This window comes from Enhydra lutris, unplaced genomic scaffold, assembly GCF_002288905.1.
Source record: "Enhydra lutris kenyoni isolate GAN:26980312 unplaced genomic scaffold, ASM228890v2 scaffoldscaffold27, whole genome shotgun sequence".
Lineage (NCBI taxonomy): Eukaryota > Metazoa > Chordata > Mammalia > Carnivora > Mustelidae > Enhydra > Enhydra lutris.
In genome coordinates this window covers 13674729-13687666 of record NW_019154111.1, presented here as the reverse complement: position 1 = coordinate 13687666, position 12938 = coordinate 13674729, and the positions used below count along the sequence as shown (strand labels likewise).

Below are 12938 nucleotides of genomic sequence, written 5' to 3'. Positions count from 1 at the left end.
GCTTGAAGATAACTACAAGGGTAATCCAAAAAGCCGCGTGGAGGCCGAGTCACACGCTGTGAACCGGGGCGTGGCCGCCAGACAGCAGCGCACACACGCCACCCTGAGTAAGGGGCTGGGACCCGCCATCCCCACAGGGCCGGGAACCCGGGTTGGGCGGGAATCCGGTCCACGCACTCGGCGCGCTCGCGGGGACGTGGCGCTTTCCAGCCAATCCCGGTTACGCGACTGTAGAGCCAATGGATGTCCGGGAATGCTGCACGTCTCCGGCGGGTTCGTTGATGATTGGTCAGAAGGCTGCCGGCGAGGCGGATGGGAGCGGGGCGCGGAGCTGCTTCCGGTTGGGCGGTGCTTGTGCGCGTGAGCTGAGCCGGTGGGTGAGCTGCGGCCGCGGGACCGTGGGTTGTGGGCGCTACGAGGAAAGGTAGGTACAGCGGCCCTCGGTTCTTCCGCAGCCTCGTCCTTTTCCGCTTTCTTTTTGTCCTCGGCCCTCGCTCGCGACGCGGCATGGGTCCCCTTCGTTCGGGGCCCTTGTTTCTGCTAGCGCGGGGTACGGGCCCCGAGCCTGCTTGCGACCCCGGGGCCCTCGGCGCGCCGGGATGTGAGTTGGAGGCCGGCGCTCGCCCTCCGTGAGCGCTGGGAAGGGGCCTGGGTCTCGGCGAACTCCGGCTCCCGGTTTTGCGTTCTGGGGGGTACTGTTTTGTGCCTGGCTCGCCACGTCCTCGCCTGGGCCCCGTCTCTCACCGAGTCCCTCCTGTTTGCCTACTGAAGGTCGGAGAGCGGTGGGGTAGTGTTATTGTAACAGTTCTCTGCCACCTCCCACCAGCCGGCCTACCTGTGTCCTCCAGCGCAGCCCCAAGGCCACAGCCCGAGAAGAGGGTGCGTCTGCCAAGAAAGTCGTGTTCGCTGACTTTGAGGGTGTAGAAACGGGGCGGGGGGAGGGGGTCGGGGAGAAAGCCGGGAGACACTATGTGATTAAAACAAACACAAAAAACTTTGATACAATTTTAAAGAAAAGCCGACTGCTTCGAGCTTCCATGTTTGGCTGCATACTTTTGTCAGCGACGGGAAGTAGTTTTTAAAGCTTTAGTAGGGAATTGTATTTTACCTTTTTTGTTGCTTTTAGCTGTAGATCTTAGTTCTCATTTTTGGCATGCTGTGTTGAGAAGTAAAGTTAATTTACAACAGCTGGCCTGATTAAGAGCATAGTTAGGTGGTCGGTAGTTTTGAAAGCAGCTTTTGCACCTCGGCAAAAGTTTCCTGCTAAAGTTGTAGGATCTCAATTCCTGATTGTACAAATTCCCAGAGTAATGTCTCTTGAGAATTGAATTGCGATCACTTCCTGGTGGCATGTACCATAAAGTCAACGTTAATGAATTGGGAATAAGGTTGCTTCTAATACGGCTTAGTAGTTACGAAGTAGAGGACGTGTAATCTCTGATAAATTTATTTCTTGCTCGAGAGTGGAATACACAAGACAAATACATGTCTGACCTCATTCCTTGAATTTAGTTAACCAGGTAACAATGGCCATCGCTGAAGAATTTAAGTATTATAGTACAAATCTCTAAATTGTATTTACGGGTAGAGGATGAGTTGCTTAGGCCTAATCTGAGTTTTACAGTGATTCAGGGGTCTCCAGTAGGATTTGGGGGGGGGGATTGCAACTAGGAGGACCATGAACTGATAAAGGTGAGTTGGGCATGCCTAAATGGATGGTACTTGGTTGCAGCTTTGACATCAACTCCTATTGAGAACTCTCAATATAATTGTTGGCTTCGTTCATCTAATGATGTGTCACAAGATATGTATTTGTGGCATTTTCTATATGTTACACTAGTACAGGAGATCGGTAACTGATATTAACACAATTTTACTATAACATGGGTGTGCTGGGGTGTTCGAAGGACAGAGGTGTAGCCAGGGATAGCCACCGGACATGGTAGGCTGTAACATCCTAGATCCGTTGTGAACTCTTAAATACGGGTGTTGGTTGATGTTGTAATTTATCTATTAGAGTTAAAACAGCTGAAGTAACACTTTGCCTGTTGCTGCCTGATCACCAGTTCCGGTAAGGGGAATTGGGGGTTGGAGAGCAGGGGGGACCTATGTTGCTGCCAAGTACTGTCCAACTAATCCAGTGAAACGTATTGGTATATAAAAAATGCAAGACATTGTATTAGGAACTGTAGAAAGACACTAATTTGTAATAGCTGAGAGTCCTGCCTTTTAAAAATGTAGTGTCTATAGGGGAGCTAAGGAGCCAACTTCAAGTAGCCTATGATCATTATTGTGGAGTGGTACAAACAAGTTTTATAAAAGTTGAGAGGAATGGGTACGGATTACTTCCAGATGGAGTAATTGTCTTAGTTATGTCTTTTCATCTAGGACTTTAAAATTATTTATAGACATTTGGCACCGAAGGGAGGTTGAGCTAAAATAACTACCAAATTCTCAAGGACTTCATGTGTGTTAAGCATGCACTGCAACATTGCAACCAGAAGACAAAACTCCTGTCTCTGCGTTTTGCAAGGCATTCCTATGGCCATTAATTATGTGTTAAAGTTTCATCAGCACCAAAGGAAACTTTTTCTCCCAGAGGTTTTAGAACTTTTTTTTTTTTTTAAAGATTTTATTTATTTATTTGACAGAGAGAGATCACAAGTAGATGGAGAGGCAGGCAGAGAAAGAGAGAGAGAGAGAGAGGGAAGCAGGCTCCCCGCCGAGCAGAGAGCCCGATGCGGGACTCGATCCCGGGACCCTGAGATCACGACCCGAGCCGAAGGCAGCGGCTTAACCCACTGAGCCACCCAGGCGCCCCTAGAACTTTTTTCTTAATGTTTTCACTCTGTAACCAGAACACTTTAAAGTTTGTACTGAGCTGCTTTGGTTATAAAACTAAGGAAACCTGAGTAATGGTTTGTCATTCTCAAAGCTCTTCTTTAGGCAAATTTTGCAGATTTTGTATTCTCAGCTGTCATATAAATGTGTGCGCTCAGTACCACAAATAATTTAATTAGAATGTGTTAATGATCTGATGTAAATTTGCTTCGTCACTAGAGAAATATTAAACAAATGGTTTCTCATTATAACTTCTATCAGGTCACGAAGGATGACATTATTCCTTGGATGTGATAATCCATTGTGGTGCTTGCACTAAAATTGTAAGTGAGGAATGTCAGATAAACAGATAGCTTTAATTTCTATAGTTCATAACATTCCTAACAGCCTTAGTACATTTACACTGCTGTCAGGTTGTTCCCCCAACCCAAGATGATGTAGACACTTAGGGAGTAAGATCCTGTTTTTGCTGCATTATAGAGGATTGCCCTTTTTTTTTTTTTTTTTTTGCTGATTATCCAGCTCAGAGAACTGGAATTTTACTACCACACCCATTTCTCCCACTTGTTAACTTTGAGCAATGGGTCTCTGGTCAACCAGAATACCTGTGGGATCACTCAGTGCTCATGTTCTTGAGAAGTTGTATTTCATCCAGACATCTGAATTTTCCTGGAACAATTTCAGTGTTCTGTGACCAATGACTGGGAACAAAGGGAGGGATATGGCAAGAATTTAGAGCTTTCAAGGAAATTTTCGAATGGATAAAATAAACTCATTCTTAAGGCTAGTCTTTGTTATTGGAAGAAATTTAGGCTTGTGCTGTTAATCTTTTCTCCTTATAAATTAACTGGAGCAGTCCATGAAAATAACTGTGGAAGACCATTATTGGTGAGATATTTCAAAAGGATGATAGTTACTTGATATCTTTCCTGTTCTGTTTAATTTATGTCTCTAATATGGCATTATCTAGTAGAAATATAGTACATGTCACATGAATATAGTTTCACCTGAAATTGTTAAACAGATTAAATTGATTTTAATAATTTAATCCAGTACATACAAAATGCCATTTTTCTATGTAAAGTGTAACATTTGATCACAGCTTAATTTACACCCGCCAGTTCAAGTGCTTAGCAGCTGCATGTGATTCATAGCTATTATCCTGAACACTACAGGTCTAGAGTTTTTTTCAGAGATTCTATTTATTTTATTTTAGAGAGAGAGAGAGCACACGCAGGATCCAGGGGAGGGACAGAGGGAGAGGGAGAAACAGACTTTCCAGTGAGCAGGGAGCCCGACATGGGGCTCAGTTCCAGGACCCTGGGATCATGACCTGAGCAGAAGGCAGACACTTAACCGACTGAACCACCCAAGCGCCCCTAGATTTTTTTTTTTTTTTAAGAGAAAAAAAGTTAGATGTTTCCTTTGGCGAAGGAGGGACAGAATTTTGGAAGGAAAAACTTAGAGGTCATTTGAGAAATAGGAGATGGGGAGATGCTTTTTTTCCACAGCCATTGATTTACCTTCTAGATCACATGATAAAAGTTCATGCAACTAAGTATGTTTTCCTGATATCCTGTTTTCCATTGATGTGTAGCTGTGATGAAGAGGAAAGGAGAAAGAGAAGGGCCATTTAGTTTTCCATCATTTGGTTTCAGTTTGAAAAGATAGAGATGCTTCAGAAATAACTGCACTAACGTGGTTCTTCAAATACCTTGTGTGAAAAGTTTTTTTATACTGTTCTCACATCTTCCCATATAAAATAACCTTTGTCTTGGGGGATATCCTTTGTTTCTACTTAAACATTTTTATGTATTGTATGGATTTAGGTAAATCTAGTACAGTCTTTTTTTTTAGTGTCTATATTCATAGAACAAGAGGCCTTTGTGAAAGTTTCTGATAGTCGGGAGTCGGTATATTATATGGGGTACAAAGAGTGTATATTTTTTAGAAGTTATTTATTTATTTATTTTTAGAAGTTATTTAAAATGCAGGGTTTTTCATTGTCCACTGCAGAGAGATGAAAGTAGGACCATTGGCTTTGTCCATCACGCGGTCCTTGTGACCTTTTTAAGTAGTTTCATAAGTGGTAGATGGAAAGCTAGATTTCCGGGGATGCCTGGGTGGCTCAGTCGGTTAAGCGGTTGACTTGATCCTAGGATCAAGTCCCTCATCGGGCTCCTTGCTTGGTAGGAGTCTGCTTCTCCCTCTGCCTGCTCTGCCTGTAGCTAGCTCTCCCTGCTTCTGCTCTGTCTCTCTCTCTCTCTGACAGATAAATAAATAAAATCTTTAAAAAAAAAAAAAAAAGATTTCAGGGTGGCAGTAGATAGTGAGGATCAGAGATAGCACCATAGACACTTCTATGGGAGAAGCAAAGGGAAGGGCAACCTTGAATGAATAGTGAGGTCTGGGAAAGACTGATTTTGGATTGTGGAGACCTGAGAAGTGTTGATTGACAGAATAGGGGAAGGAGGGGCGTCTGGGTGGCTCAGTGGGTTGAAGCCTCTGCCTTCAGCTAGGGTCATGATCCCGGGGTCCTGGGATCAAGCCCTGCAACGGGCTTTCTGCTCGGACGGGGAGCCTGCTTCCTCCTCTCTCTCTGCCTGCCTCTCTGCCTACTTGTGATCTCTGTCTGTTAAATAAATAAAATCTTAAAAAAAAAAAAAAAAGAATAGGGGAAGGAGCCTTTAGAGGCGTGGGATTGGAAGGTTAATGGAAAGAGAAAGGGAAAGGGATGGATAGATGATAAAGCAGAAGCTCTTGACTTTTACTCTGGAATTCTCTTATCCCTGTTATCAAGATGTTAAGCTTCAAGCTTAAATGTAGTTTTGCTTCTAAATCAGTGAGTTACTGTTAATTTCTGTATGTTACATGTATCAAAACTTTGTACAGTATCTTTTCCAGCCTTGGTAATGGGCTTCAGCATTTATTCCTATTGTAACATTTGGGGTTTGCAGGGGTTGTCAAAGAATTATGCAAGAATTGTTAGGGCATTTTATTCTGAGGATGTAAATAATTTTATATAAAATTTTCCTAAATGTGAAGTTCCCTTATTAATAGGATAAAGAAAATCTTCTGTTGCAGTGACTTGATTTTACTTGATTTTTTAAACCTCTAACATATAGATACTGTTTGGATATATCACAAAATAGATATTTATTGTGGAAAATAACAAAGTTGTTTCTTGTCCCTAAAGAGTTTTATTGGTCTAGAGAATTGTTTGTAGTTTGAGATGGAAGTTTTATTTTGCCCTAAAATAAAAACATACTCATTTTGGCATTTAAGAGAGCCATTAACTCTTTTAATTTTCTTCTGTTCACTGATTTGATTGATCAGTTGAATTATTGAAGGGCAAGCTGAAGAGTTATTCTAGAGCAGCATGTTTTACTTTAAAAAGTTTATGTCGTAAGGGGCGCCTGGGTGGCTCAGTGGGTTAAGCCTCTGCCTTCGGCTCAGGTCATGATCCTGAAGTCCCGGGATCAAGTCCCACATCGGGCTCCCTGCTAGGCAGGGAGTCTGCTTCTCCCGCTGACCTTTCTCCACTCATGCTCTCTCTCTCTCTCATTCTCTCTCTGTCTCAAATAAATAAAATCTTTTTTTTTTTTTTTAAGATTTTATTTATTTGACAGACAGAGATCACAAGTAGGCAGAGAAGCAGGCAGAGAGAGAGGAGGAAGCAGGCTCCCCACTGAGCAGAGAGCCCTATGTGGGGCTCGATCCCAGGACCCTGAGATCATGACCTGAGCCGAAGGCAGAGGCTTTAACCCACTGAGCCACCCAGGCGCCCCTCAAATAAATAAAATCTTGGGGGAGAAAAAAAAGGTATGTGATTTTTCTTCAGTCTCGTTTTTTAGTCTGGAGAAATAGCTTGAAAATGTTTTCTTTGCAACTAGTATTGAAAAGAGTCTTTATAATATTTAAAAAGTAATATACACAGGTGGTACACAGTGTGTATTCATTTACCAAATATAGACAACAGAGTACAATATTAAAGTCCACTCAACACCAGCCTCACCACCCCCCCATCTCTTCTGCCTTGAATCTGGGGGTAGCCACTGTTTTCATATAGGTGTTTATTCTTCCACGCCATTTTTGCGCATATGTCTTCTATTTTATACAATAAAAACAACCTCAGAGGTTGTTTGGTTTCGCTTTTTACATAAATCTTAACATTGTTTTGCAACTTGCTCTTTTGTTGTTCGCTTTACATGTCTTAGCGAATTCTCCATTTCAGCGCAAATAGATCCACTTTCTACCTTCGTGTAGTCTCCCGTAATATAGATTTAATATGTATTTACTAGTTCTCTGGTTTAGTTTGTTTTCCATTTTTTTATTATTATAAATGTTCATTATGGAATATATTTGTGCAAATGTCTTGTATACAAATTTGGACATTTTGATGGGAGAGCATGAAACAGAATACTGATAAAGTTTCAGAAGCATAGCTGTGTTCTGACATTGGTGGGAACAGCTTAAGGAAAGTCCCACCTTTTTCCCATTTCCCTAGCAGTCTCATGGTCTTGATTTCACATTGTTTCTTAACGGGTTTTCGTCAGTCTTACCAAGCATCCAGTAAGAGTACTATTTATTGATTGATTGATGTATGTATGTATGTATGTATTTTGGAGAATGGGCATCCCAGGAGTGACTGCCTCCAGTCATCTCCTTAGAGGTGTTTGTGTTTGACTTACTGATGCTGTCCTATTTACTGTAGAATGTTTTCTACAGTCTGTTGATGACTCCTCTGCCATTTCAGGACCTTCTCCCCCTTCCCCACTACACTGCTTTCCCAGGTATGGAATACAGTGTCCTTGTGTGCTTTACAGCCTGAAAGTTATTCATGGCAGCCTCAGGTTGTGCTTTTGTATAATCATCTCTCTAGGTTGTGTTGGGATTAAACCTATTTCTCTATTTGCTTTCCTCCTACTTTACAGAATCTTTTTTTTTTTAAAGATTTATTTTATTTATTTATTTGACAGAGATCACAAGTCGGCGAGAGGCAGGCAGAGAGAGAGGAGGAAGCAGGCTCCCCGCAGAGCAGAGAGCCCAATGTGGGGCTCGATCCCAGGACCCTGGGATCATAACCTGAGCTGAAGGCAGTATCTTAATCCACTGAGCCATCCAGGCGCCCCTACTTTACAGAATCTTTATGTAACATGCTCACCATTAGCTGTTGTAAGCATTTCTTTAGTTTACTGAATCCAAAGGACTCTATAAATCCAAGGTAATGCAATGTAACTTCCTTTACTATTTGTGGATTACAAGAAAAACATACATTGAAATATGTCTAATCTATTGGCATACTTAATTTCTTTATCCCCTGGAACAATTCATTCTAGCTCCCAATACTTTCAGGCAGGATCAGATATATGGAGTTTCTTCATATTAAGTATATTTTCAGGTCAGTTTTTTTTCCCCCCAAGCTTTTTCTTACTTATTTGTCGAGAGAGAGAGCACAAGCAGAAATGGAGCCTGACCTGAGCCAAAGGCAGGCACTTAACCAACTGAGCTACCCAGGCACCCCTAAGAGAAATAATTCTTAATCAGGAAGAAACAAGATAGGGTATTTGTTTGATTGCAGCTTTATTATTATATTTTTTTAAGATTTTATTTATTTGAGAGAGAAAGAGAACACGAGCAGGGGGAGGGACAGAGGGAGAGGGACAAACATTCCATGTTGAGTGGGGAGCCCAATGCAGGACTCAGTCCCAGAACCCTGGGATGCTTAACTGACTGAGCCACCCTGGCATCCCTCAGGTCAAATTTCTTAAAATATTACTTTGGCTATTTGAGAGGTTAGTTAAAATAGTGGTTCACAACCTGGCTGCCTTTTAAAAATATTAATAGGGGTGGGACTTAGTGATCATATTTTCTTGAAAGTCTTTGGGTGATTCTAGGGTACAATCTAGATTCAGAACCACTAAGTTAGAAGTCCTGCTGAAAGAATTTTCACGTTTTTAAAAATATTCACGTATAAATTGTGAGTCCTTGGACTAGATGATTCCACTAGTGACATCCTGGGAAAGTTGAAGTCTGGCTAGCATAATCTTCAAATTAGGGTAAAGTAATGCATTTACCTTTCATGTGCTGCAGTGGTCCTCTGTACTGAGCTTTTACTAGTTTCCTAGGACTGCTGTAACAAATTAGCACAAACTGGGTGGCTTAAAAGGTCAGATGCTTATTCTCTCATAGTTCTAGAGGCTAGAAGTTAGAAATCAAGGTGTTGGCTGAGCCATGCTCTGTCTGAAGGCCCTAGGGGAGTATCCTTCCTTCCCTCTTCCTAGCCTCTCGGGTTGCCAGGAATCCTTGACATTCTTTGACTTGCGGATACATCATTCCAATCCGGCCTCTTCATAAATTGGCATTCTCTTCTCTGTGTGACTGTCTAAATTTCCCTCCTTTTATAAGGATATCAGTCATTGAATTAGAGCCCACCCTCTAATCCAAAATGACCTCATTTTAACTTAATTACATCTGCAAAGATCCTGTTTCCAAATAAGGTCATATATATTTTTTAAGATTTTATTTATTTGACAGAACACAAGCAGGGGGAGCAAGAGAGGGAGAAGCAGGCTCCCGCTGAGCAGGGAGCCCAATGTGGGGCTCGATTCCAGAACCCTGGGATCATGACCTGAGCCAAAGGCAGATGCTTAACGACTGAGCCCCCAGATACCCCTAAGGTCACATTCATGAGTACTGGCCCGTTAGGACTTCAGGATATATATATATCTTTTGAGGGGACACAAACCCACAAACAAGCCTCATGCCTAATAGCTACCTGCCTATCCAGTAAGGGAGCCATTGGTTACAAGTGGAAATGAGTAAGAGATTTTCTGAAATTACAAAAACTGACTCCCTGCGGGGGGAAAGGCATTCAGAATCCATGTTCTACTGGTGAAAGATTAGTTAAAATATGAAAGTTGGGAAAACCTTTGCTCTTGATTTTTAATTTGATAAGTTTTTTTCTCTAAGACCATAGTGTTTCTAGACAATACTGTGGGGCATCTGTAGAGTGTGCTAAACAAGTTACCATCCAGCGCCCTCCCTGCGATTTTTTGGTCAGTATTTTTTGGTAAAGTGCCCAAGCCTTATGCTTGTTCATTAGAGTCAGTTGTGACTGCCAAGATTCTGAAGGTATGGAGTAGTACCTGGGGGTCTATCTGTACTTTGAACAGTACTCCAAGCATCCTCATGCCGGGGAAAGTCGGGGAAACATAGTATAAGGAATGCCGAAGCGGTTGTTCTCCGTCACTGTACCATCTGAATGGTTTGATCTCTGAAGATGGTTTGAAGTTGACCATGGATATGGGAGACAACTTGTTGCTATATATAGGACAAGGAATCTGCTCAAATAGTTCGTGGTTCCTGATATAATGATCACTATTATCACCTGAGAAGCATTTACAACTTCAGGTGCATGCATTCAACTTCAGAAATTCTAATTGAATGGGGGAATTTTTTTAAAGCTTCTTAGGTGATCCTAATAACCAGCCAGTTTTAAAGACCAGATCCCTGATGTAGTACAAAAAGTAAAGTTATTTGTAGTCAGTAGGTCTGAATTTAAATAAAGTTGGTCTTTTCGCTTTTAGTCTTAAGAACTTGGGCAAGAAGGTTAATGTGTTTTTAAAAGGGAGCCTACTTATAGGGTGGATATTTTAACTGATTCTTTGTCAGCTTCCAATCACATGAAGGAAACTGGTGAAAATTCCTCACCATAATATTGGAAAGTGATAGGCTACCATTCTTATTTTTTGGATTAAGTAATAATATTTGGGATAATATCAGATTAATAACTGGATATGAGCTTTTAATTTCTTATTTGATTATAGAGCACACTGTTTCCTGAATTAACTAACCTTTGTTTTTCTTTAAGATCTAATTATCATGGACCTGCGACAGTTTCTTATGTGCCTGTCCCTGTGCACAGCCTTTGCCTTGAGCAAGCCCACAGAAAAGAAGGACCGTGTACACCATGAGCCTCAGCTCAGCGACAAAGTTCACAATGATGCTCAGAGTTTTGATTATGACCATGATGCCTTCCTGGGTGCCGAAGAAGCGAAGACCTTTGATCAGCTGACACCAGAAGAGAGCAAGGAAAGGCTTGGGTAAGGCACCATCTCTCAGGGGGCTAAAGTAATTACATTTCATTACAAATCGGCTCATTCTTTTTTTTTTTTTTCTTCTGGCTTGGCCACCCAGTAGGACTGTTTTGAACTACATTTTCTGAAAGCTAACCACAGAATTGCTACCACTAAAATTTAATTAATTGCTTGCTTTCATAAATTTCTCCACTAACAGTTTTACCTCATTCTACAAAGCAAAGTCATTTTTGCTTAAAAGTACCAAATGCTACCGCACCCAAATTGAAATGCATCTTATTTTCAAAGGAACATTACGTGGGGGGGCCTCTTATCCCTGTTGTTTTTAATTTTTAAAAATGATGTGTGACCTATTCATTGTTCTCCAAGCCAAGCCTTTGAGTGGAAAATAAACTGCAAATGAGACCCCTGGGCTATTTCTGTAGTTTGTGATTTCTGAGAATATCCTTCACCCTCTTTGTTTTCATTCTCAGATATTTGCTTAATTAAAAACGAAAGCCTTTTAGAAGATTGTAATAAGTAACAGTCTTAATGTTGAGTGTGAGTTGCTTTTTTTTTTTTTAAGATTTTATTTATTTGAAAGAGAGAGAGAGCATGAGCAGGGGGAAGGGGAGAAGCAGACTCCCCTGCTGAGCAGGGAGCCTGACTTGGGGCTCGATCCCAGAACTCTAGGATCATGACCCAAGCCGAAGGCAGTCACTCAAGCAGCTGAACCACCTAGGTGCCCCTGTGTTGCTGTTTTAATAACAGGTGGGCCATAGTTGGGTTCTGTGGCTCTCAGCGGGCATCTTTTAACCTAGTGAGTTGATTTGGTGGAATCCCAATTGATTATTTCTGAGGATCTAAGAATATCTTTTTTTTTTTCCTTTTGGCTCATCCAAACCCTTGCTTTTTGAGGAAATGCATTATTAGTGAACATTTTCTCCTTAATGAGCACCATTGGTATAACTTTCTGAACTATATTTAAGAGATTTGTTTGGAAAGTTGTATTATGTAAGAATGTCCAAAAGTATTTTGCCGTCCTGGATAGGACTATGAGTAGAAGATGTTATAGAGGGACGCCTGGATGACCCAGTTGGTTAAGTGTCTGCCTTCGGCTCAGGTCGTGATCCCAGGGTCCTGGGATTGAGTCCCACATCGGGCTCCCTACTCAGCATGGAGCCTGTTTCTCCCTCTGCCTGCCGCTCACCCTGCTTGTGCTTTCTCTCTCGCTCTCTTTTTCCAACAAATAAATGTTTAAAAAAAAAAAGACGTAACAGAGTTTGTTTTGGGTGATACTTCAGAATAAATTTATTTTATCCTTTTATTGGATTATCTGCAAACTAAAGGATACAATATTTTATTCTTAAACACTGACAGAAATACTCCAAAGATTTTTGCTTTGTAGAATGAGAAACTACAAACATTTGAAAATAGGAAAAACAAATACATTAAAGAGTCGATCTTCTATTAGGTTGCTTTTCTAACTAAGAGACCATGCTCACTTTTAATTTTAATTTTATAACTGCTAACATTTGGGCTAAAAATAGGGATGCATGAGGGTGTCCTCAGTCTTCATGTCTTACCTATTAATAATGTGCATATCTCACCCACATCTGGGTCTGCACATGGCTCTTCACAGAATTACTCTTAAATAATGAAAGGCATTTAGCCTTGGTGTCAGTCAGTATGTTCTGGCTGTATGCAGGTAGTGGGGCTCTGCTAGCAGTTTTCAGTGGAGAGAATGTTCCTTTTTGTTATTAGTAAATAGCAAAATGTCAGCACATGAGCAGACTCTATATTTGATTAGAATAAGATGGTTAAGATAATGCTTTTCATAAAATGTATGAGCAAATAGTATTTGCTTCTAAATTTTGGAGATAATGAGAAATAATGTTTATTGGAAGTAAGGATTCCAGATGAACTTTTTTTTTTTTTTTTTTTTTAACTCGTTCATTGTGGCATTTCTAAACATTGTTTTGTTAGGTAACTACACACCAGAGGTTGGGGACAACAGAT

The 12938-nt window shown here is 41.2% G+C and overlaps 1 protein-coding gene across 4 annotated transcripts in view; it reads left to right on the top strand.

The window, feature by feature from the left end:
- The first annotated feature begins 339 nt into the window (after positions 1 to 339).
- Positions 340 to 12938, top strand: part of LOC111151998 (calumenin) — a 30258-nt gene continuing 17659 nt past the window's right edge. For 2 of the 4 annotated variants that reach the window (XM_022510251.1, XM_022510250.1), the window contains exons 1-2: positions 10527 to 10539; positions 10715 to 10946. In XM_022510251.1, the coding sequence (XP_022365959.1) occupies positions 10527 to 10539; positions 10715 to 10946 (245 nt within the window). Of the gene's footprint in view, positions 425 to 10526; positions 10540 to 10714; positions 10947 to 12938 lie in introns of those variants that run through there. The other 2 variants (XM_022510252.1, XM_022510253.1) reach the window with 2 other exon arrangements.